Source organism: Camelina sativa, chromosome 8, assembly GCF_000633955.1.
Source record: "Camelina sativa cultivar DH55 chromosome 8, Cs, whole genome shotgun sequence".
Lineage (NCBI taxonomy): Eukaryota > Viridiplantae > Streptophyta > Magnoliopsida > Brassicales > Brassicaceae > Camelina > Camelina sativa.
The window spans coordinates 13,806,591-13,833,463 of NC_025692.1; the positions used below are offsets into that span (position 1 = coordinate 13,806,591).

Here is a 26,873-nt window from a genome sequence, read left to right on the forward strand (position 1 = left end):
ACTAGCGGAATGGGGACTTCTTTCTCATTGCTATGGTTCCCTTTTCTTCTTACTTCTTAAGACATAAAAGCTTTTCTTTATACTCTTCTTTTCTTTCTTTCTTTTCCTTGACCAGAACCATCTTTAACAATCTCATACTTCCCATTCTTTCAAAACACATTCCTCTCCTAAAGACTATAACCTTTTCTTTCTCTTTCTTTTCCCTTTTCTTTTCTTTTTCTAAACAACCAAGTCCCAAACCCAAAAATTAAACCACCTAGTCCTATCTAGTTTGAAAATTGCAAACTAGAACTACACAAGGCAATATTCTTGTCAGCTCAAACCTAACACTTTCTACCAAGTTCAATCCCAAAAAAGACCTCACACACACAAGAATAAACATGGCTTGAAAGAAGAGTAAGTTAAGGGTAGGGGAAACTGATTTTAATGGTGCAATCAGCTACTTGGATCAACAAGAGTGGTAGAAAGGAAAAAAAAATGATCTTAATATGTATATGGTATCCATGAGTTTAAAGCAATGCACAAATTGATAATTAAAAGTCAATATTAGGTACTTATAAATAGGAAATGGTATCAAATCACAACATGCTTCAATTTAGACCAAATGCAATGCAGGAATTCAAGAGTTGGTTCAACCTTATGCTTCTAACCACTCAACTAGAATCAAAGTACTATTAACTTGGGCATTGATCCTAGTTTAGTAAATTTAAACAAGCTAACAAGGGAAAGTCATCATAGATCCCTAATGCAAATATGAAGCAGTCCTATATGAAACAAGCTGAATAAGATGCTAATATGCAATGCAAACTACATGAACACTCTGTTTTTGTAAAGATTTTTGCAAAAAATTTCAAATTTTTAGGGTTTTTCTATGCCATAGATGAAATGCAAGTACTAACATGATTATGCTAAAAATTTGAAATAAGAAAACAAAACACATCATCAAATACTATCTCAAACCCGCCCCCAAACTTAAATTACACAGTCCCTTGTGTAAGAGAAATTTGAGAGAAGATTCAAGACTTAAAACAAAACAAAAGTAGAGATGCAATGGTATTTACAAAGGTTAGGTGATGATTTTACCTCATGGATTGTGGAAGAAGCTGTCCACATCCTCATTCATGCTTTCATATGTGTCGTGGGGGTCTTGTGGTGGACTTGGAGGTGGAGAGGGTGGCAACTCGACGATGGCAATCGACTGGTACTCGGTCGAGTGCCCGGTCGAGTGGCGTGGTCGAGTTGGCTGCCGAATGGGTGGTGGTCGGAAAAATTGTTGGCCTTGCTGCTGGTAGTACTGCTGCAAGTGAGCTGGATCCATGAAGTATTGGGGAGGGATGAGAGGGTAAGCTTGGCCAAAGGGATAGCCTGCTAGAGCTGGGAAACCATAAGGAGGTCTGGGCAAGTGCTCGGCCGAGTGCATTGGAGGTGCTCGGTCGAGTGGTTGCTCGAGTGAGCCGGTCGAGTGCCTTGCTGATTGTTGTTCTGGGCGACTTGACCTTCTCCTCCTCTGAATTGGCTCCTACATTGAAGCTCTTGCCGGTTCCATTGCTAGATCAGCTCTAGATAATGCTCTTGTTGAGCTACTCCTCCTCAAAGGACTAGATGGTGTTGGTGAAGAGTTCCCACTCTTTAATTCAGCAATTTCCTTCTTTAAACTCTTGATGGACTTAGCCATCCTTCCCATCTTCTCCTTCAGCTTGCCTAAGTTTTTTCCTTGCCACTTGTTCCACTTCTGTAGGAGTGTCAACCTCTTTCTAGTCTCTCTCACTCCTCTACTATCTCTTGGGTTTGGCTCATAGTTTTCAAAGTAAAATTGCTCTTCCCATCAGCCATCTCTACATCTCCAGCTTCATCCACTCTCACTTGGGCTGTCCCATCAAACAAGAATTCAGCAGCTGGCCAAAAATCAATGTTCACCCCTTCACTTATGGTTGTAAGCTCCTTGTTGGGTAGAATAAGTTGAGTCTTCCCTAGTGTTGGAAGCTCAAAGTTGAAGAGGTGCTTCCCATTGTGCATCTCTTTGGCTAGAATGAGAGTAGAGGTGAGGTAGTTGGTGTCAATCCATCTTGGCTTTGCTTGCTCTCCTCTAAGTGGTACTTTTGCAGCCACTTGCATTGGAATGATGATGCCTCCAATGGTTAGAACTCCAGTTGAGCCCCTCTTGTGCAACTTGCTCACCCAACTTCTATAGTATATCATTTGGTCAATAAGGAGCATGACAAGATCAGTCTCCACACTACTCCCAAGGATGATGGTGCCATTTCTTGCTTGGGGGATGATACCATTGAGTGTTGCATCAATCATCTTGAGTTCTCCCTCATTCACATTTCCAGTCTCTTTTCTAGCAAAGAAAGTGTTTGCTAGTGCCTTGTGGAAGTACCTTAGGACTGGGCTCCTTATCTTTGAGCTCTTGGACTTGGAGGATGAGTAGGTGTAGTTGTCTCCAATGGTTTCCCAAACAGAGAAGACTCTTCCCTTGGAATGAAGACTCTTCCCTTGGAATCATCATATTTCTTTGACTACCAACTTCAAAACCAAAGATATTGGCTATCTTCTTAAATGAAAGCTCATATTTCTTCCCCTTGATGGTGAAATCCCAACAACCAGGTCCAGATTCCGTGGCCATTTTTGAGTAGAAGTGAAACTAGATGGTGGCTAAGAACTCTCATCTCTCTTCTCTATACCCCTCCATGCACAAACCCATGAACTTGCTTAGGTTGCACTTCTCAAAAAGAAACTCCACATCTTCAGCAGTTCCCAGCTTCTCCATGGTCTCCTTGTGTGGATATCTTGTTCCTTGGAAGCTCATCCTCATGAAAGCTTCATAGAGCTGTTTTGTAGTTAGACCACATGATTGTTCTTCTTCTCCCATTTCTCCTTCTTCTTCTTCTTCACTCTCACTCTCAACTTCTTCCTCTTGTTATTGTTCTTCAGCTGGCCTCTTTCCTTTTGCTTTGTTCTTCCTCATGTGTTCTTGAAGAGTAAACTGCATCTCTTCCTCACTTTCAGTTTGCTCAGGATCCTCCTTAACTGGCTGATGTCTTCTTCTCGGCACTCCACTCAACCGCCTACTCGAACCAGCACTCGTCCGAGTGGCTGCTCGAGTGGATGGTCGAGTACCTCCACCAGGTTGCCTTCTTGATGCAAATTGTGCATCACGTCGATTCAAGGAGCGTTCGACAGCTTATTGAGATGATCTTGTGGTCCTTGAAGACATTTTGAAAGAAAACTTGAAAGGAATAGACTCAAAGCTCAAAGTTAATAGGTTAGTGACCCAAAAACCAAAAGAACTAAGCTTGAGCAAGAAGATGAACTTGAGAGAGATTTTAAACTAGATTTTTAATGTTTTAAGCAAATGTGAGAGTGTGAGAAGTCTAGGATCGAGTTTAGCCCTATATAAAGAAGCTAAGGGGACAAGGAAACAAGGGTAGAGCGTCCATACCATTCAAATTTGAATTGGGAATCTTTGACTCTCTTTTTCTGCAACTCGACCCCACCACTCGACCCCACGTGGTCGAGTGCTTGACCAAATTTTGAAATTTGAACTCCTTTCTCCCTCCACTCGATCGTACAAGAGAAATTTGAATCGATTGGGCTTGATCTCCAAATCCACTCGATCGAGTACCTCTCATGGGCTGGTCGAGTGGGCTTGCGAATTCACTTCTACAAGTCCAAATCTTCTTAAATCCATCTACACTCTCATAAAATGGCCTGCCCAACTTAAACATAAAAGAAAAGAGATCAAAACTACAAAGAAAATTAAACATATTTACAATGATACCTTTGGGACTTACTCCCTAGTGAGCTTGTTTAAAGTCACTAAGCTTGACTTAGATTGCCTTTTCAGGCTTGGTTTAGAGTCCAAGGAGGTGATGAGATGCTCCCTGGTATTATTTCTTTGCTCTTACATGAGTTTATATAGGTTAAGGAAACTTGGTAACAAAGCCAAATATTATTCTTGAAACTAAAAAGAACAATNATTGTTCTTCAGCTGGCCTCTTTCCTTTTGCTTTGTTCTTCCTCATGTGTTCTTGAAGAGTAAACTGCATCTCTTCCTCACTTTCAGTTTGCTCAGGATCCTCCTTAACTGGCTGATGTCTTCTTCTCGGCACTCCACTCAACCGCCTACTCGAACCAGCACTCGTCCGAGTGGCTGCTCGAGTGGATGGTCGAGTACCTCCACCAGGTTGCCTTCTTGATGCAAATTGTGCATCACGTCGATTCAAGGAGCGTTCGACAGCTTATTGAGATGATCTTGTGGTCCTTGAAGACATTTTGAAAGAAAACTTGAAAGGAATAGACTCAAAGCTCAAAGTTAATAGGTTAGTGACCCAAAAACCAAAAGAACTAAGCTTGAGCAAGAAGATGAACTTGAGAGAGATTTTAAACTAGATTTTTAATGTTTTAAGCAAATGTGAGAGTGTGAGAAGTCTAGGATCGAGTTTAGCCCTATATAAAGAAGCTAAGGGGACAAGGAAACAAGGGTAGAGCGTCCATACCATTCAAATTTGAATTGGGAATCTTTGACTCTCTTTTTCTCCAACTCGACCCCACCACTCGACCCTACGTGGTCGAGTGCTTGACCAAATTTTGAAATTTGAACTCCTTTCTCCCTCCACTCGATCGTACAAGAGAAATTTGAATCGATTGGGCTTGATCTCCAAATCCACTCGATCGAGTACCTCTCATGGGCTGGTCGAGTGGGCTTGCGAATTCACTTCTACAAGTCCAAATCTTCTTAAATCCATCTACACTCTCATAAAATGGCCTGCCCAACTTAAACATAAAAGAAAAGAGATCAAAACTACAAAGAAAATTAAACATATTTACAATGATACCTTTGGGACTTACTCCCTAGTGAGCTTGTTTAAAGTCACTAAGCTTGACTTAGATTGCCTTTTCAGGCTTGGTTTAGAGTCCAAGGAGGTGATGAGATGCTCCCTGGTATTATTTCTTTGCTCTTACATGAGTTTATATAGGTTAAGGAAACTTGGTAACAAAGCCAAATATTATTCTTGAAACTAAAAAGAACAATAAAGATAGATAGTTGAATGAAGATTCAACTCTTGAAGTTTGCCTTCCCAAGGTGTCCTTCCCAAGGTAAGTTGAACTCCAATTTTCGTCACTTCTCTTTGGCCACAAAATAGAGTGATTATTTTGGGCTTTCTTGGACTTGAATTAGGCTCAAAGTGGGCTGGACTTGATATGTATCATCCCCTATAGATTTTCCCATGCTCTCTTTGGCCATAAGCTCTTGAATAAGCCCATTTAGTGCATTCCTTAGCTGCTTAGCTTTTACTCTAGTCATTGGTCTTTCAGGTACAAGAATTGGTTCCTCAGGTAAAAGCTCCTCTGGTTCAAGCTGAGCTACACATTCCTCAGGTTCAAGCTCGCTACAAGCTCATCCTCCTTAGCTCCATCCATGATCACATCAATGGTACCAGTGGAACGGTCTTGAGATAGGTTGAAGATGGTTGTCCTACAATTCTTAGCAAACATTGTTAGAGTACCAGTTAAGACAAGAGAAAAAGTTATAAAAATTGATGAATTTTTGCAAAATGCGGTTGATGATCTTAATTTTTGTAAGAGGTTTCCATGGGGGAGATATTCATTCGATTACATGCTCGGATTGATTGCGCACACGATGGACCATTTTGGCAGGNCCAACTCGACCCCATCACTCGACCCTACGTGGTCGAGTGCTTGACCAAATTTTGAAATTTGAACTCCTTTCTCCCTCCACTCGATCGTACAAGAGAAATTTGAATCGATTGGGCTTGATCTCCAAATCCACTCGATCGAGTACCTCTCATGGGCTGGTCGAGTGGGCTTGCGAATTCACTTCTACAAGTCCAAATCTTCTTAAATCCATCTACACTCTCATAAAATGGCCTGCCCAACTTAAACATAAAAGAAAAGAGATCAAAACTACAAAGAAAATTAAACATATTTACAATGATACCTTTGGGACTTACTCCCTAGTGAGCTTGTTTAAAGTCACTAAGCTTGACTTAGATTGCCTTTTCAGGCTTGGTTTAGAGTCCAAGGAGGTGATGAGATGCTCCCTGGTATTATTTCTTTGCTCTTACATGAGTTTATATAGGTTAAGGAAACTTGGTAACAAAGCCAAATATTATTCTTGAAACTAAAAAGAACAATAAAGATAGATAGTTGAATGAAGATTCAACTCTTGAAGTTTGCCTTCCCAAGGTGTCCTTCCCAAGGTAAGTTGAACTCCAATTTTCGTCACTTCTCTTTGGCCACAAAATAGAGTGATTATTTTGGGCTTTCTTGGACTTGAATTAGGCTCAAAGTGGGCTGGACTTGATATGTATCATCCCCTATAGATTTTCCCATGCTCTCTTTGGCCATAAGCTCTTGAATAAGCCCATTTAGTGCATTCCTTAGCTGCTTAGCTTTTACTCTAGTCATTGGTCTTTCAGGTACAAGAATTGGTTCCTCAGGTAAAAGCTCCTCTGGTTCAAGCTGAGCTACACATTCCTCAGGTTCAAGCTCGCTACAAGCTCATCCTCCTTAGCTCCATCCATGATCACATCAATGGTACCAGTGGAACGGTCTTGAGATAGGTTGAAGATGGTTGTCCTACAATTCTTAGCAAACATTGTTAGAGTACCAGTTAAGACAAGAGAAAAAGTTATAAAAATTGATGAATTTTTGCAAAATGCGGTTGATGATCTTAATTTTTGTAAGAGGTTTCCATGGGGGAGATATTCATTCGATTACATGCTCGGATTGATTGCGCACACGATGGACCATTTTGGCAGGACCGTCACAGAGGGTGTATTATGAACGGTTGTAGGGTTATGTATTCCTTTGGAGGTAAATGAGATATTAGATGTTGTTACTTGATTAGTGCTACTACTACGCTAAAATCTGTTGCAATAACTCCATATATTGTTGTACAATTGAGAATGCAACAAAATTAAGACACATTTTATATTATTGCTATTTGAGTGTTGCAAATTGGTATTTGTTGCACATATATTGCGAAAATTTGCAATGAATGGACTCCTTGTTATATTGTCGTATTATTGCAACATTACATTTGTAGTAAATTTGTCGTANACTCTAGTCATTGGTCTTTCAGGTACAAGAATTGGTTCCTCAGGTAAAAGCTCCTCTGGTTCAAGCTGAGCTACACATTCCTCAGGTTCAAGCTCGCTACAAGCTCATCCTCCTTAGCTCCATCCATGATCACATCAATGGTACCAGTGGAACGGTCTTGAGATAGGTTGAAGATGGTTGTCCTACAATTCTTAGCAAACATTGTTAGAGTACCAGTTAAGACAAGAGAAAAAGTTATAAAAATTGATGAATTTTTGCAAAATGCGGTTGATGATCTTAATTTTTGTAAGAGGTTTCCATGGGGGAGATATTCATTCGATTACATGCTCGGATTGATTGCGCACACGATGGACCATTTTGGCAGGACCGTCACAGAGGGTGTATTATGAACGGTTGTAGGGTTATGTATTCCTTTGGAGGTAAATGAGATATTAGATGTTGTTACTTGATTAGTGCTACTACTACGCTAAAATCTGTTGCAATAACTCCATATATTGTTGTACAATTGAGAATGCAACAAAATTAAGACACATTTTATATTATTGCTATTTGAGTGTTGCAAATTGGTATTTGTTGCACATATATTGCGAAAATTTGCAATGAATGGACTCCTTGTTATATTGTCGTATTATTGCAACATTACATTTGTAGTAAATTTGTCGTATAATTTTGACGTAAGTTTGCAACATTCATTTGTTACAAATGATTGCCACAAAAAAAGTATAGCAAATTTATTGCAAATTTTATTACAAATTTACAACGAGATAATATATTGCTATATTTGTTGTAATAAAATTTTTACGTGCACTTGCATCGACCGATGCAACATCTCTTGCGTCGACCCATGCACTCCTAGCATCAAACAATACTAGGATGGATCATCACCAAACAGAATCTCTCACGCCTTCTCTCGGCTCCATGCATCGCCACAACGTCAGTGACGCCAAAACAGCCCTCTAAAAGCCACGAACACCACGACAAACACAGAAGCAATCAAACATCCAAAACCACACAAAACAAACATATTATCGCTTAGATAAACCATGATTATACACTCACTTTGGAAACAGGAAGATTTGACACAAACACGACGAAGCAAGGCACCACCGCAAGCTTCACAACCGGTCACCACTCTAGATCACCAATCCTAAATCTAGAGCTTTCCAGAAATGACAGAATGCTCTTGAAACCACCATGGACTCATAGAACTCTCTATAAGTTTTATCTCTTCTTTATAAGTCTTTAGGAAACGAAAAAAGTGGCTCACCTCTCTGTGGCATCAAGTTTTTAACCTTCAAAACGAAGCCCTAGGTTTTCCATCAACCAAACCGAAACCAACCGGCAAAAATATAATTAACCCAAGAACAAACCGCATGGTTGCATCGATCGATGCTCAAACTGGAAATCCGGTTCGTGGGTGTTATGCCTCTTGACTTGAAAACCTTCAACTCCAGATCCCAAAGCTATGAACAAGTACATGAATTTTTTGTTCTCATTCAAATGCACATATGTTCTCATACCATGATTAACCTTCTCTAACATGTGCAAATAATATGGCTGCATCTTGTAGCTTTCTTCTGGGCTACCTTTCAAATCACTAAAACCTTAGTTTTTCCCTATGAAAGTCGTGAAATATGATATATTCACACCTAATTTTGTCTTCACAAAATCCATGATAATTTTAGGAGGTGGAGTTTCCTTTTGTTCTGGATAATCACCATGCAAAATAGATGCAACTAATTGTGGAGTTGCTTGTCTCTTATTGTTGCTTGAACTTTGACTAGACCGAGAGCATGTATGCATCTTGTTGTGCATTCTAATCGAGTAAATCTCTGTCTCTATAATTCTAGCAGCTCATAAACCCCAATTACGTCCTTCTTTAGGAAATATTAGAACATAACGGACCTTGTCCGAGATTAATATTGCAAAACTAAAGCAGTTAGCAAATGAAGCTCTATCCACCACATCTTGCAATGCCTTCTTGTTTGGAAATTCTTGAAGTTTACTCAGACCTAAACCGTCTTATCATGGGTCAATAAATCTTCATCATATGATACAATTTCACCTTCTTTAGTAGAATCAACCTCTATAGGCTGTTCTTGTTCTTTTTCTAAGTACATAACATTGGCGTTAGGTGCGATTTCATCATCCCTTGAATGTTGCTTTTCAAAGTTCATACCAACAGAACTTTGGTCCACTCTGGGCACTTTCTCCGGCTGAGGCTGTTCCAAAACAGTTAAGACATTCACAGACAACATACATCTTCGCTTCTCATGATCAACAAATGATAGATAAACATTAACATCCTCATGATCATCTGTTATGATGTTCCTACCAGTAACGGCTTGTAGCTCAACTGCACTTTAACGTGGCTTTCAACAAACTCAAGTTTCTTATATATCCTTGCTTTTAACATCAATAAAAGTTATACCCCTCTAGAACATCATACTATATATGTGACCTTCACACTTAAAATATATGTAGACGTTCTCGCACATTGTATCCTGCCAAACCAATACCAAAAAAAAAAACAAATCAAATAGTAATACTACTAGTTTTAATGGTTGTACTACATTAATCAGTATTACCAGTTTTACTAGTTATACTATAGTTACCAGTTTTACCCAATCATGATAACTCAAATATGAATCGAATGGTCTATGGTTCTAATCTTAACCATTCACTGTGATTCAACACTAAAATCCATTTCTTATCTACTACATAGCTCAATTGAAGAACATACCTGCATTTGAAGGAGAGCTTGATACAACTCGAAAAAATTGAAGAAAATATTGCTTAGAAGCACTAAACAACTTTGTTAATGTTTCTAGGGTCAAAATATGTCACAATCTAATGCATTTGATTAATGAAGAGCTCCGATGAAGAATCGTCGACGGTGGAATCCGTGAATAGAGAGTGTCCACCTCACGGTTCTTTTTGTTTTTCTTCGATTTTTTTTCCTTTTTAATAATTCAAAACAAATATCGGGAGAAATTATGAAAAGGGTAGAAACGAGTATCACATTAGTTTAAATGAAATAGGGGTATGAAGAGTATCGATAGGAGAATATAATTTTTTACGTAAGGACTTTTGAGATGATTGATTAGTGGCCTCAAAGATAACAATTTTAAGAGTAAGCTCTCATCAAAAACACATTTGGCAAGCAACATATCTTCAGACTATGATATGTGTTTCAAGGTTCTGTGGTGAAAACGCAACGGTAGGAGTCGCGAAGACTCGTCAGCATCATTGATAAAAACACTATCAACCAGTTTAACTCAATTCAACTCTCGGGGAATTTAGCTTATGAAATGGGTCTCCGTTATTGGTTCAATTTTCGTAGTTTGTAGACTTCTCATGTTGTAGTAATTCTTGTTTCATATTTCTTTTCCACTTCAAGTTGCATTCATCGTACATACGTTTTTTTTAGGGCTGCATGTACAAGTCCTCCACTAATCTAACGTTTCAACTAGGTGTCTCCTATACTTTCAGGTTCTACCCAATTCCACCTATACTATTTATATTTTACTCAATTCCAACGAGACTATATAAACCTACCCAATGAACCAAAATCAATTAAACTTTCCAATTGCGTTTTAAAATCGATGATTTGACTAATTTTTACATTCGGTTTTTTGCTTTGTTCTCTATATATTATACAATTTTATATTCATACAAAAAAAATTTATGCTATGTATGAGGAAAGTGAGAGAAAAAAAATCCTTCTCATCTTTTTGAATTTGATATGTGTTACGCTTGATCACCAGAAGGGAATCTATGTATTTAATGACAAGTTTTGTTGGTTGTTTCCCAATTAGTTACGATTCATTTGTCCTTGAAAAAGTAGAAGCAACTTGATATAGTTTAGTACTAATCAACATGGTAACATTATAATAGTACTTTTTTGACAGAATACAACAAAACACAACATAGGAGTTAATCACTTTGAATAATACCAATCTCTCACTTGTCACTTGCATGTCAGAAAACGAGCCTTGAGGTTAATCACTTTGATTAACTATTTAATTACACTAGTAAAAAAAACATGTATAGCCACCAATATATTCGTTGCTGAGCCTAAATATTTGTGGCTATAAGGCTAAAAAGTCACGAATTGTCACTAAAAAAAATCGTAGATATAGTTTCGTAACTAAATTGTTGACGTTGCTTTTTCGTGGCTTCAGAGTCACGAATTTGTCACCCACCATTAGTGGCTAAATTTAGCTACGTAAACATCACAATCGCTTCGTGACTAATTTAGCTACGTAAAGATCACAACCGCTTTGTGGCTAGATTAGCTACTAATTGATCATGTTTATTTGTGGCTAGTTCTAGCTACGAAACAATCACTTTTAATTCGTGCCATACTATAGCTACGAAATTGTCACAGTGCTTAGTGACTATATTAGCCACGTTTTGATCACCATATAATTTCGTGTAAATATAGCCACAATTTAAAGAGTAACATGTCAGTAGCTTAGCTATTAAACCATGATTTATGTTGGTGGCTTATTGTAAGAAAGGTACAAATATAATTTGTTTTGTGGCTGATTACTTGCCAAAAATATACAATAATAGTATTTACTAAAAACAAAAACCTGTAATGAAAAGCCAAAATCACAAAACATGAAATCCAAATAACCATATTTTACATTACCATAATTAGTTTGCTGTTTACATATTACCAAAAAGAATGGCTAAATAGCACATTAAGTAGTCTTATCTTACATTTTACCAAAAGACTTGCTAAACAAAAGTCTATCCTGTTAGAAAGTTCAACAAAAAAACTTAACCATCATTGACCGAAACTTATATACCGAATGATGCACACCAAGCATCTAAGTTGCCTTGGTGTGAAGATGTAGCTGAAGCAGGAGTTGTAGAAGCTGGAGCAGGAGAAGCTGGAGCAGGAGCAGCTGTTGTAGAAGCTGGAGCATGAGCATCCGCAGAAGTTGTAGCAGGAGCAGGAGCAGCAGCAGAGGGTTGTCTAATCCCAAGAGACTGCATGATCAGGTTAAGTGCTTGTCGTGATGCAACCATCTCTTCCATAACCGTTCCCACGTTAGTATTCATCTCTCCAACATTGGTGTTTAGTGTCTTGAAGTTTGTCTCCAAACTTGAGATGCGCTCTTCCATGTCCAGGGTGCGAGAAATAGAAGCAGCTACTTTCTCAGATGGATTGATTTCCCGGTATTGAACACTGCCGATTCCATATACATACCCATTTTTAGACTGCCCAGGCTGTGAGAGAAACAAAACAAATATCAAACATATATTCAAAAGCAAACATATAAATATATAATGCAAAAAAACAAACTTAACCAAACAAACCGTATACAAAAAGAGAGCAAGACATTTCACTAATATATATATATACCATATATAGAGCATGAGGCATTAAGAATGATAAAAGATTTTTTAAAAGATTACCTTCAAATATTTTTGTTCAACAAAATGCGAGAAGGAATAGCACCAGGTGCGGAGAACCATCTTCAGTTGTGATCTGTGAAACAACTTCCTCTACTTCGTTGAGAAGACACTCAGCACGATGGTCGATGAAAGTTCCATCTTTGAGTGTGTGTGTCTTCCGCACAAGATCAGTGTAGGCTGGTGGTTCATCTGATCCAGACTCAATCATCTACACAAAGAAAGATGAAATATTAGTGTAGATATGAAAGTAAATAATAACAGATGAGAAGTATAACACTTACCATCTCATGCTCAATCTGCAAAAAACACTTAGGACCTGCACAATGCTTGTGAATCCCTTTGCCATCAGGATTAGATAAGCGGCTTGCAGCAGCATTCTTTCTCTTCTTCTTTGCTGGTTCTGTTCCCCAATACTCCATTAGAGTGTCCCAATCAGCCTCGCCAATGTACTTGGGTTTCTTATTTGCCCTATTCTTTTTGCTGATGCGATCACAAACTGAAGTAATTGTGTGCTGCTTCCAATGGTAGAAGACAGTGTCATGAAAACGAGGTTCCCAGTAGTAGTGTTGCTACAAAAAAAAAAGGGGGAAGAGAGATTAGTAGTTTGTGTAAGTTAGTTGGATAATATTGTTGACTTGGGTATAGAAAGATTAATTACCACAAAAGTTTGCCACCAAATATTTGTCCTCTCATCAGGAACCTCTAACCATTTCCTCCATGGTCCCATGAAATTTGCTTTCCATGTTGTTCAAACAAACTTGTAGATAGAGGGGTCAACACCAAACCTGAGAGAAGAGAGAGAGTAAAATTAGAACAAACCCCATGAACAAACAAACAGTATTGTAGTTCTTACAAACTAACCGTAAAGCTCCATTGAGTTTCTTTGGGTGGAGGTGTGACTGGGATTCTCTTTCAGGAGCACTCAACAATGCATCGAGAGTTCGCTGGCTGTAGTTGTTTGCTTGTGAAGATGTTGCGCTTGTAGAACGTGTGGCTCCTAACGGTGCAGAGCCTGGCGGTATGGTACCTGGTGGCATCCATCTACGTTGCAGCTCTGCAGTTAGAAGTAAAACAAAAACTAATATCAGGTGATGTTAATAACAAGTCAAGTAAACAAATCTACAAAATTGAGTTAAGTTTAAACATAGAACAAAGCCAAATTTAGAATCCACATATGCAAATCCTAACCATCAAAAACATGTTCTTAATAATAGCAAATAACAACACATAACAATATATAAACATCATCATTAGAGCAGCAAACAAGAATTAAAAAATCAATCATAAACGAGCACTTACTCAACAAATAAGAACAATATGAACAAATCTATTTGTCGAAAGAGATATAGCAGTCAACAAGAAAAAAAAAAAACAAAATTACCACTCGCACATGTTTAAAATTCAAAATCAAAGAGAGACAGAACTAGTAATTAGGGAACCCAAGAAGAAGAGAGAAAGAGACAGAACAGAACTAGTAATTAGGGAACCCAATAAGAAGAACAAGCATAAGAAGAAGAATCGATTACTAAGAAGAAGAAAAACAGAACTAGTAATTAGACATCGTCAGTTACCTGCAGGACCTAAGTCGGAGGATCGTGGTCGACGGTAGCCAGAGAGATTCATTGCAGTTTGTCTGAAGAAATTGATCGGAGATATCGGAGAGATCGGGGACAGCAGGTTCGATGGAGGCAAGAAGAGGGTTTAGGTTTTTTCTTATTTTCTCAAAGAAAATAATAAAAATTAAAATAACTAGTTTAGCAAAAAATTTCATTTAACCGAGAAACTAATTGGTGGGAAATTATTTAGTGGGATGGTGTAAAAAATTTTCATTTAACCGCCCAAACCAAAAAAATTTGGTGTAAAAAAATTATTTAATTTTAATGAATTGTGATAAAAATTATATGATTTAGCAACATGAATTGTAATAACAATTCTATGAATTAAATATTATATGTCTCAGTAACATTAATTTCCTGATAAAATAAAATATAATAAACATAATAAAATAATTCATTATAGAAATTTTATATATAAAAAGAAAAGAACTCATAATACATTTCAATAGTACTATTTACATATTTCTATGGCTTATCAAAATTAGGTTATATGATTTAGCAATATTAATTATTATGATTAAAAAATTAAATATATATAAAATGTATATATATATATATATTGATATATTACAATGTGATATTACATATTATAATGTGAAATTATATAATAAAAAAATTAGAACTTATAAATATAATCAGACATAATTTATACATAAAAAATATAAGAAAACTTATTCGGAATCGTAATCGCACGAATCTTCTAACTCATCTTCGGTTATGTATTCGTCATTAGGAGGAGAGAAAGGTAAAACATCATAATCAACTTCATCTTCTACCACATGTGATTCAATTCGAACAATTGTACTTGGTGCGACAAATTGATTGTGTGTATCGTCTTGAAGAGCAATTATAGCATCTTCGGCTGTCTCACGAACTCCTCTAGGCATTACTTTTGTACATGCCCACCAATCATTTGCTACAGTATGACGCATGCATGGATAAGGAATGAAACATACCTGATTACAATTACCAGACAAAATAAAAGGATTGTATTTCTCGTACTGTCTACGCGGTGCCACATCAACGATACCTGATGGATGTTTTCGTATTCTACGACCTAGCTTTGTATCGAACCACTTGCATTTAAAAACCATGGCCTTCAGCCCAACAGCACCATGGTAATGGATTATCATTATCTCTTCTATCAGCCCATAATAATTTGTGTCAATGGTTCCACGAACATAAACACCGTAATTTTGGGTTTTTTTATCTTGGCCATGGTTATGTGTGTGGAAATAGTATCCACGTGAGTAGTATATAGGCCATGATGTATAGTTGCGGTTAGGCCCTTGTACGAAATCCAACATCCACAATGGAAATTCAAATGATTCAGTGGCGTCGTTAATCTGCAAATTAAAATTATTTTGTAACTGAGAATTAATATGTATATAGTAATAACTAACTTTCCAATAATTAACATTCATTAAAAATTAAACTTACATAGTCTTTACACCATTCTGCAAAATGCTTGTCTTTTGCTTTTTCCATGTCTTTACTAGTCATTCTAGGGGTGTGCTCCCTCATATAATCTTCAAACATCCTATAAATATATATAATTTAAATTATAAATTTAATGTAAAATTATATATCAAGTAATAAAAGTTTTCATACCGTTCATAAGGCTCAAATTTATCACAGTTGAGCAACATAAATGTTTGGAGCACTGTGTAGTCATCATCATTAAGCCATCCACTTGAGGATTTCCCACTAACACGACCCTCATGGTAGAACAAGGTAGGCACATCTCGATAAAAATATGTAAATCGAATTTCTCCTTGAACGACATCGTCCCTAACTTCTGGATGTCCAAAATAATTTGCAGATGCATTTGCTATCTCCTCATTTACACATTGTGCAACAATCGAACCTGCAATATGTGCTTTGTTCTTAAATTTCTTTTTGAGATGGTACATGTATCTCTCGAACGGATACATCCACCGATATTGGACTGGACCTCCTAAAGCAGCTTCATCTGGTAGGTGCACGGGGAGATGTTCCATAACATCAAAGAACGACGGTGGAAATATCTTCTCCAAATTGCAAAGTTTTACAGCGATATTTTCTTTCAGCAAGGCAACATCATCAATGCGTAAGTCTTCACTGAGATATCCCGAAAAAAGAGTGCAATTTCTACACAAATATAAATATACATCATTAAGTTATCAATGTAAGCATAAAATATGTTAAAAGTAAAAGATCAATAAATTACCTGAAATTGCCGTGTGAACGGGTTGTGGGAGAAGTTCTTCAAAAGCAAAAGGGAGAAGTCGTTGCATAATGACGTGACAATCATGACTTTTTAAACCTGACAACTTCCAATGAGTTTCGTCGACGCAACGACTGAACTTTGATGCGTAACCATCTGGAAATCTTATCTCATTTTTCATCCATAGGAGAAATTTCCTTTTCTTTTCATTTGACAACCTATATATTGGTACCGACATTGTCCCATCGCGGCGAAGATTTAATGTATGTCTTCTACATAACGCAGCAAGATCCATCCTTGATTTAATGTTATCTTTCGTCTTCCCAGAAAAATTTAAAACCGTGTTGATGAGATTATCAAAAAAGTTCTTCTCGATATGCATGAAGTCAAGGTTATGTCGAAGAAGAAGATTTTCCCAGTAAGGCAACTCCCAAAATATACTTTTTTTAACCCAATTATGATGAACCCCATATCCATCGATGGTTCGAGCAGGCTGCTGGTGTCCGTTCCCTCCACAATCGACTGTTCTAAACAACCCCATAATATTGTTTATTCTTTTGTGAAGAATCTCCTCTCCATTCAACCATGGTGGATGATCATCTAGTACTTATTTCCCCCGTCGAAAGGCCTAAACATTACGCATGTATGGATGATCTTGCAGTAAAAACATTCTATGGCAATCAAACCAACTATGTTTCCTTCCATTTGTTAACCAAAATGATTTTGTCTCATCTAGACAATATGGACAAGATAAACGACCATGCGTCGCCCAACCAGACAACATGCCATATGCTGGGAAGTCGCTGATTGTCCACATCAACGCAGCTCGCATCGTGAATTTGGTCTTTCTTTATACAACATACGCTTCCACACCGTCAATCCATTGACTTTTCAATTCTTCGATCAACGGTTGAAGATAAATATCTAGACTTTTTTTTGGATGATTTGGCCCAGGAACGAGTACGGATAGAAAAACAAATTCCTTTTTCATGCACATATTGGGTGGCAAATTAAAGGGAGTTACGATAACAGGCCATACTGGATGTGCCTCCCCATTCATACCAACAGGATTAAATTCATCCGTTGATAAGCCAAGATAAATATTGCGACTTTCGGCAGCAAAATTAGGATATACCTCATTAAAATGTTTCCATGCTACTCCGTCAGATGGGTGTTGCACTTCTCCTTCGGTAGACATATGTTCAGCGTGCCATCGCATAGCCGTTGCAGTCGCCTCTAACTAGTATAACCTCTTCAACCTATCTGTAATCGGCATATAAAACATTCTCTGCTTATGTCTATTTTTCCCTTTCCCATTGTTCGGGTGGTATCTATCTTTATTACAGAACCGACACTGCATTAGATCTTGATCGTCTCCTTTCCAAAAGAGCATGGAATTATCCTCGCAAACATCAATCTTATATACTGGTAGCCCAAGCTCTCTTGCCAACTTCTTTGTCTCGTAGTATGATGCTAGAGTGGGTAAAACAGCTTTGAAAGTCTGTGATAACTCATCAACGCATGCTTCCACCATATTGTAATCAGATTTTGCTTTCAACATACGGGAAGCCAGGTACAGCTGAGAAATTCCTTCTGGACATCCATCGTAAAGAGGCTCTTTAGCGGCTTCAAAAGCTTCAAAAACACTATCAACATATGCATCTTCATGTGTTGCTTCCATTGTATTCTCCAACACATGTGGAGATGTCGCCTCTGGTACAGTGTTAACACCTGCGTATGGAAAATACTCATAAGTATTTCCTGGAGCTTGAAAATTTGTAGCATTTGGCGGAAACATTGCTTCTTCACCGGTAAAATGACTTGCCCCTGAAGATTCTCCAACATGATAATATTATTCTCCATGGTTCAGCCAAATATAATAATTTGCGTTAAACCCCACCCGATAAATATGACTAGTGACCGTTCTTGCATCACACTGCTTTCCATTCTTACACCAAGCACAAGGACACAACAAAGTGTTGGTTTCCCGATAAGATGCTTGATTACAAGCGAATTCGATAAAAACATCAATCCCTGCCATAAATGTTTCTATAATACAATTTCTGACTGGATCAATACGTTGATCCATCCACTCTTGATTTTGAAAATAATAAGACATGAAACTTTTGAAAAGAAAAACAAAACTCTCTCCCGATTTTTTTGGTTCTTACTTGCTTAATGGATATGGAAACTGAAGCGAGAAACGTTTTGCTTTTATGAAAACCTTAGTCACGACTTAGCCACGAACAAAACGTGACTAATATAACTACGAATAAACCACAAATATAAATCGTGACAAGATTTTGAAGATATTCTCACCACTATTGCTTCTGCAAACTCTCAATCTTGTCGGACTAGTTGGATTAGACGTCTCATTCGGTGGGATGGCCACGAAAATGTCAGCATTATTTAGTGGCTATACAACCATATCACTTTAACTCTGACGGGATGTGTAATTTGGTGGAGAAGTCACGAATTCGTCACGATCGATATTAGTGGCCACAATAATTCGGTGGGTTAGTCACGAATGGGCCACAAATGTACTCCGTGACAGTGAGCTAGTCACAAGTTAGCTACAAACAATATCGTGGTTATAGAGTCTTCTTACTTTTCTGTGGTACAGTGTGATGTGATGGATAATTCGGTGGAATAACCACAAAATAGCCATGAAATTGATCGTGTCTATTTAGCCACGAATGTATTCTTGACAAATATAGTCGCACCAATGGTTCGTGATTATTTCGTAGCCATTTTTGTCACGAGGGTGTTACGAATGGAATTCGTGGCCTATTCGTGACAAATAATTTTTTAGTCACGATGCTTAGTGACAAAAACGTGGCTATACAATTTTTTTTTTACTAGTTTTAATACCACTTTCTTGGTTTTTTTAATTAATCACTTTGATTAATGATTTCAACAAAATTATAAGTAAATAATGGCCAGTGGATTTGTGTTTTGATTCCCTGCCTCATTTTCAGACAAGCTTGTAAGTAGGCTTTTTGTTTTATATTTCTCTATGATCCAAGTGTCGTTATATTAATCAAACTTTCATATTTTCCTAAACTTAAAATTGATTTTTATTGTTCTTTTTTCCCATATGTTATAAAATATTTGAGTTTAGTTATGATCAACAGTAATGCTCTCCTCTCCTTTATATGTAACAATCCGTTTCATGGGTTTATATACCACAAAGTGAGTTTGTTTCTTACTTCTTACTTTCTTAGTTAGAAAATAGAGTATGAGCATGAAGGCATTGAGCAGATTGATTTCAGGGAAAGCACTAAAGGTTGGAAATTCATTTCCATATCAAATTTGTGTAGTTGGGGTTCTATGTGGAATCTGTCTCATTTCACTCTTCTTAGCTGCTCTCACTTCTCTTGGCACCTTCGAACTCGCCGCATTCTCTTTCTCTGCCTCCTCCTCTGCTTTTCTTCCCTACAATTCCACTACTCACATCATCAGTAAGTCTAAAAGATTTGGTTTTTCGTAACTTGTTTAGGTTTTATTAGTGTAATGAAAATTGGTTATAATGCAGATATGGTAGCTAGCATAGACCGGAAATTGAAATGGACGAACAAAAGTAAGACAGAAGATAATGATGATCAAGTAAACCTTTTGGTCTCTGCTTGAGAAATTTTATCACTAACCAATGAAGACTTCTTGAAGAAACTAGGGGTGAATAAATCTGATGTACCAAACGCTCTACATTTAGAGAACTGTGAGGAGATGTCACGAGTTAGGGAGCGTTTAGATAGACGGATAGAGAATCAGACGTTTCCAACTTGGGTATGCTTGTTATTGTTTTTTATTATTATTATCAAGCAATAACTATGATGACTAATTAAAAAGAAGTTTGTTTTAAGATCAATGGAGGAGATGAAGAGAACTATCCGTTAACGAGGAGAGTGCAAAGTGAGATATGGATTCATCAGCATACTTCGAACTGCGAAAACACGACCCTCAAGTTCCTTGTAGCTGATTGGGAAATGCTTCCTATATATGCATCTGGAGCCCAAATCACTGAAATGACCGGACTGCTCGCAAACGCTATAAACAAAAACCGTGTACTTGTTGCGAATCACTATAACCGAGCAGATCATGATGGTTGCAAAGGTACACAATGTTTTTTCTTTTCTCTCGCAATCGCTTATCATAGTCTACATCTTTTTGGTTAGTAGGCGAAAAAGTCTCATTGTTTTTGACTAATCCACGGGATAGAACCAAATTTTGAGTTTGAATTATAAAATTTCTTTGTTTGGTTTCAGGTTCTTCTCGTGGAAGCTGGTCATGCTATTTTCTACTGGAAACGTCAGAAGAGTGTCGAAAATGTGCGTTTGCGCTTGTGAGGGAGAAAGAAGCTTGGAGGAGTGGGATTGTTACAAGTAAACAAAACTACAGATCAAAGGTGATTTGGGATGGACCTGTTCCAAAGCTATGGGGTAGGCCTTGGAGTTATATGAAAGCTACTACATAAATAAATGGAAGTTTAATCTCGAGTCACCGGAAAATGGATCGGAGATGGTGGAGAGCACAAGCAGTTAGAAACTTGATGAAATTTCAACCGGAATACACTTGTGGTTTGATGAACGCTGCTCGAAATACCGCATTCGGAAAAGAAGCTGCTGAGATTGTTCTATCACGTGGTAGAGATTGGAGAAAAAACAAGAGAGGAAGAAGATTAGGACACAGATTGAGGAACAAGTATGGTCAAATCACAGGCCGTGGATTCCAAGGCCAATGTTGAGCGTTCATGTTCGGATGGGAGACAAAGCGTGCGAAATGAGAGTCGCGGCTTTAGAAGAGTACATGCGTCTGGCTGATCGGATAAACGATCGGTTTCCGGATCTCAAGAGGATCTGGCTGTCTGATGTAGTATTTTTCCATCAATTAAATTATCAATCCATAATTTGCATTAAACAACTCACTAAGAATACAAAAAGATGCTTAATCTATTCTTAAACAGGAAAAGATTATTTTGTAACAATCTCAACTAACAAACTGATTCAAATAAAGAAAACAAGACAATTCAAACAATGCAAACTCAAAGAAACAGAACAAAACTAGTAACAAGCTTTAAAATCAAGATTAAACAAGTGAACCTTAGGCAAGGTTATTGACTTGGGAGATAGCTAACCAATCCTAGATGTCTAAGCAACAATCAAGAACAATCCTATGGCTAAGAACACTTATGCAAACCAATTCATTTCCATGATAGAGATTCCTATGCTAATCAAGTGATAATAACCAATTTCCAAAGGCAATCACAAGGCAAGCATGCATTAAGAACAAGTCTAAAAACAACTAATCACCCTAATCATCAATTTCCATTGGCTAGGAATGCAAAGCTCTTGATTAATTTGGTTCAGGAATTTCATCAAACACCTTATGGGCATTGAAATCCTAATGTCTAGATTCAAGCTTGATCAAGGCTATCTAGTAATTTTAACACTAATCAAGATAAGAAATACATAAATAAAGCCTTAGACATCAAAGATCAATCATCTATCTCCCTAATCTACCTAGCCCAAATTTCCAAAAGATCTACTCACTCATGGTTATGATCACACAAAGGTAGAGAGGGTTGATCTTTGTGAAATCATAATTAGAGATTATTGAATAGGTGATTTGACTAAAAATTGCTATTAAAAACTTAGAAGTATTCAATCATTCAACAAACCAAGAGTAAACAAGCTTAAGAACCCTAAGTGGCTGCTAAACAAGAGATAAGATAAGAGATAAGTCTCCCCTTAATAGGGTTAGAGTATTTATAGGAAAATAGAAAAGTACCCGAGTCAACCAAAACAAACTGGATCAAACCAGGATTAAAACTAAAACAAGTATGGACTTCGTCGGCATCAGCCACCGTTTGGCCGATTGGCAAGGTCGATGGTGTCCACCGGTCACCTTCTGGCCACTGGTCCTGGCCGCGGGTAGCTCCTGACTTTGGCGTGGACAGTTCAATCGGCCTACACTTCGCCGCTGGTGGTGTCCGCTGGTGGTTCCTGATCGTAGACGTCCAGGAGTGGCATCGGCTATGCTCTGGCCGCTGATGGTGGCCGATTGTGACAAACGGCCATGGTTTGGCCGCTTGGTCTGACCGCTTATACCTCTTGATCCCTTGTCACTTCTCCAACTCCAACCTTCTTGCTTCTTTGCACCAAAATAAGTCCAAGTTCTAATGCTTGTCACAAGGCACCACTCTATTTCACCTTCTATCTATTGGTAAAGACTTGCAATCCTATTGAACATCTCTTTCACATTTATTAAAGTTTTTGGTTTGATCTTGCAAATGGAAAATAAATCAAGCTCAATTGGTTTAAGGGAAAGGCTTTTTATAAAGTGGTTGGAAATGGTGCTTTTGGGTGGTTTACTCTCAAACAAAGAGGAAAGCTAGACAGTAATGAAACCTATCTAAGACTGAGAATAATTTAGGCATACAAAGCTTAGCTCTTGATGTTCTACCCACCTAGAAGCTTTTCTACCTTTTTTCTCATCCTTCTTTTCTTTCTTTCAAACCCAAAAACTCAACTTGATTCAACTCAAACCCCTTCTCTTCTTTACTTATGGCCTTAAACTTTTGCATATCTCTAAGGCTTCACTTTAAACACAAGCTCTCTTTTTTTTTTATTACTTCTTTGAACTTCTATTGTTGAACTCCCATTCTTATTAAACTATGCTTTAGCATTCTCTTTTTTTTTTTTTTTTTTTTTAATAAAATTTTTCTAGGAGACAACAACTAGACTTTTCCTTCTCTTTTCATTCTTAGAGACTTAGAGCTTTTAACAACACTTAACCTTAGAGATAGATCTTTTCTTTTCTTTTGACCACGTAACTCTTCCTTTTTTCCCCTTTAATCTCTCTTGTTTCCAATCCTTTACCCAAATCAAAATTCTAATCACCTATTTCTTTCAAAACCAGTCCTATCAGCTAGTTCTAAAGATTCAAAACCTAGCTAAAACAAGAGCCAGTTCTTTGTCATTCTCAATACTCTCAAGGCTTCAAAACCTATAGCATTGTCAACAAAAAGACCTCACTCAACAAATCAACACAAGGCTGAAAGAAAAGGGTTGGTGTTCAAAGGTATGGCAAGAGATTGGGTTAATCAAAATAGAGTGGCAAAAAGAGATTGTTAACCCAAATGAAATTTCCATGAGCTAGTATTCATAGTCCATATGCAAGATAATTTTAAGATCAAATTAAGGTCCAAATAATATAGAGATGCAACAATGATCATGCAAGATTTACACTAGAAGAAAGTGCTTTCAAGTGACAAATTGCTTAAGCTTAGACTCTTCATTTTTTTCCAAAGATTAAACATGCACCAATGAACTATAAATGAGGGCTGTGGGTTCAATCCTAAGTCTCTACCTTTACAAGGCAACTTCATCATTATCCCCAAATGCAAATGCATACTAAATGCTTCTAGACTCAATCCTAACACAAAAATTAATATGCAAAGCTACATGCATTTTTTGGTTTTTAAATTTTTCAAATTTTTTTGATTTTTCTCAAAAAATAGCTATTAACAAATGCATGACACTAAAAATGAAGATCAAAGCAAAACACAATGTTAGATGGTTAGTCCCTCTCCCAAACTTAATTCACAAAGTCTCGGTGTGAGAAAGCTGGGAAAAAGACTAACAAGACAAAATAAAGATGAAAATAAGAAAAGACTATGTACAAGGGCTTGGAGTGTACCGCTAGTTCATGGAGAAGTCAAGAGAGTAGGAGGAGTTACTGGTGCATGGTGTTGGATATTTCTCTGCTCTTCTCTTCCTCCTTTGTCTCCTCTCATATGCTGAAGCTCTTGGTGGGTCATAAAAACCAAGTGCAGTGCTAGCTTCACCATGGAATGAGTGTCTCTCCAGCTCATCCTCAGCCACATTTGCTTGCGCTTCTCTTGAGTCCACAACAACTTCAAGATTTGGGTTTGAGGTACTTGCAATGTCAAGTTTTGCTTTCACATGCTTCAATCTTTTGTGAAGACCTTTCACTCCCTTGACTAGCTTTTTGATGTTCTTCCCTTGCCATTTAACCAAACGCTGGAGAAGGTGGATGTGGGTGTGTGCTTCTCTAAAAGACTTGTTTGTAGTGGCCTCTTCAAATGGTTGGAAATCATACGTAGCACTTCCATAAACTGGACTGGGAGAAGCTGCTTGTGAAGTGTCTTCAGCTTGACTTCTCCCCCTCCTTGAAATTGTTATTGGAATCACTGGCTCATCATCCTTAAAGGAGTAGAGGTAAGCATCTTTAATGTGGCAGCATATTCCAAACCTGACATAAAGGGATGTGACCTCCTGTTTGAGAGAGTAGTAGCCTCTTCTTCTGCATGCTATTGAAAATGTAACCATAGTATGCATATAAACCCTTCTCAGTTTGGCCAAACTCACCAAGCTCAATTCCTTTTGCTTGTAAAATGGGAGTGACAAGTCCACCCATACTTAGAACAGGAGTCTTATCTGTTGTTGTCCAAACCCAACCTTGGTAGTGAAGCATTTGGCGAATGAAGACAGCAGCAACACATGTATCTTCAGCATTAAACAATGGAGGATTCCTTTCCTGGTAGGTTCTTATGAAAGGTTGCAACCCTACTAAAAGACAACCAAGTTCATTGGCTTGAAATCCTCCAGCTTCTCTTCTTGCAAAAAGAGTGTGAGAGAGGACCTTGTGAGCATATCTCACTGTTGGATGATGGATGCTTGAGTTCTTCATTTGACCAGCTGCATAATTGCCCACACCAATAGATTGTCAAAAGAATCATACTCCCTTGGGTTAATGCTGTATTATAGCCTTGTTCCTGGTTGAAAACCATAAATAGCTCATAACTCTCCAAAAGTCATCTTGTAGTGCTTCCCTTGAACTTTAAACTCAAAATGTCCAAGATCATTGGCCTCCTCCACCATCTCATCTTCATAATAAGTCACTGACAAGGATGCAAGGAACTCTCTAGTTGGCTCAACATATGTGGGGAAAGCCATATTGAAGAACTGTCCTAATCCCAAAGTTGTAAAGATGGTTTGCATATCTTCCAGGAGTCCAGCATTGTGAAGAAATTCATGATCTGGGTATCTAGTTGGAGCAAACTTGATCTTCTTAAGTCGTTGCAGCAGTTGGGAGTAAGTAGGCTTCTTCTTGCTTGGCTTAAGCTGTTTTTCCTTGACAGCTAGAGGTGGTGGAGATTCAGGCTCACTCTCACTAATATCTCTTTCCTCTGAACCATATTCCTCAATCACAACCTCCTTACTCTTCTTCTTCCTTGTTGTAGCTTTTTGTTTACCAAGTGAAGACTTAGACTGAGTTGCCTTCTTCTTCTTCTTGTCAACATCTCTTTCCACTACCTCCTTTGCCTTTGTTTTCTTTTCTCCAGGTCTCAAGTTGGTTCTACCCATTGTTCCTATCAAAAATACTAAAACACTTGAAAAATATTAGTTAAGGCTCACTAGGAGCCACAATTTGAATTCACAACCAGCAAGTGCCAAGCAACTTAGGGGAAAAGCAATCCAATGAACAAATGAGAACCAACTTAAGCATAAACTCCATAAGCAAACTCAAGATTACTTCTTCTTAGGAATTTTAAGAACTCAATAAACCATCAAACATGATCAATTGTTCTCCAAAATTGCTAGTCTCCTACAGAATAATTCATAGTACAATAGACAAGGTAAAGAAACAATAAAACTCAAATTCCCCCAAATTTTAGATTTTAACAATTCTCAAGAACCCTAAGTGCCCAAAAATCAAAATTTTTTAAATTAAACAGCAAGCCCAACAATTCTACCCAAATTAGAGTTAGCTAGCATCAATATTAAGCTAAACAACCTAAAATCAAGACATAAATAGTTGGGAAGTCCAATCACACACTTATTGGATTCAAACTTTAGAAGAGAGGGTTGGTTTCTTACCTTGTTTTCGACGAGGAATGATGCAGAGCTAGCAGATGAGATTATAAGTAATGGAAAGAGCTTTCAAAAGCGAAACCAACACACCAAAAATCTTTACAAACGATTGAGTAATGAGAGAGATACAAGGTTTTTAGTGTTCTAAGGGTGGTGGAGATTGAAAATCGACAAAGTGAGAAAGAAGAAGAAGAGTTTCGGGTTTTAGGAGTTGAAAAGAGTAGTAAACCAGCTAAAACTGATTTGAAAAGTTTAAAAATTATTATGGTTTACTAAGATTGAACCGAATTAAACCAAGAAAGGAGGAGAAGACTTACCTCGATGGACACCAGCGGCCCCCATTTGGCTGATGGTTGTGGCCGATGGGTACGCACGGTCATGGCTTGGCCGATGCACGTTGCTGCGGACGGCTCCTGTTTGAAGTCTTGATGGCCATCACTCGGCTAACCTTAGGTCGAGGGCAATGCCCGATTGGGTCACGCGGTCAGCATCTGACCGATGGTCTTGGCCGCGCGTACTCCTTGTTCCAAAACTTCATGTGCTCGGAAATGTACCAGCGGCCACCGTTTGGCCGATGGTTGTACCCGCTCATAGTCCTGTTTAAGTGCCCCAAACTCTTCACTCGGCCTTCACTTGACC

The 26,873-nt window shown here is 37.9% G+C and overlaps 1 protein-coding gene and 1 pseudogene across 1 annotated transcript; one reads left to right on the top strand and one right to left on the bottom strand.

Moving 5' to 3' along the window:
- Window positions 19,577-22,435, top strand: LOC104709513 (annotated as a pseudogene).
- Window positions 24,638-26,536, bottom strand: LOC104707135. The gene is made up of 2 exons (XM_010423410.1): window positions 26,241-26,536; window positions 24,638-25,744 (listed from the first exon to the last, which is right to left on the bottom strand). The coding sequence occupies exon 2, from the start codon at window positions 25,725-25,727 to the stop codon at window positions 25,158-25,160; it is 570 nt and encodes a 189-aa protein (XP_010421712.1). The 5' UTR covers window positions 25,728-25,744; window positions 26,241-26,536; the 3' UTR covers window positions 24,638-25,157.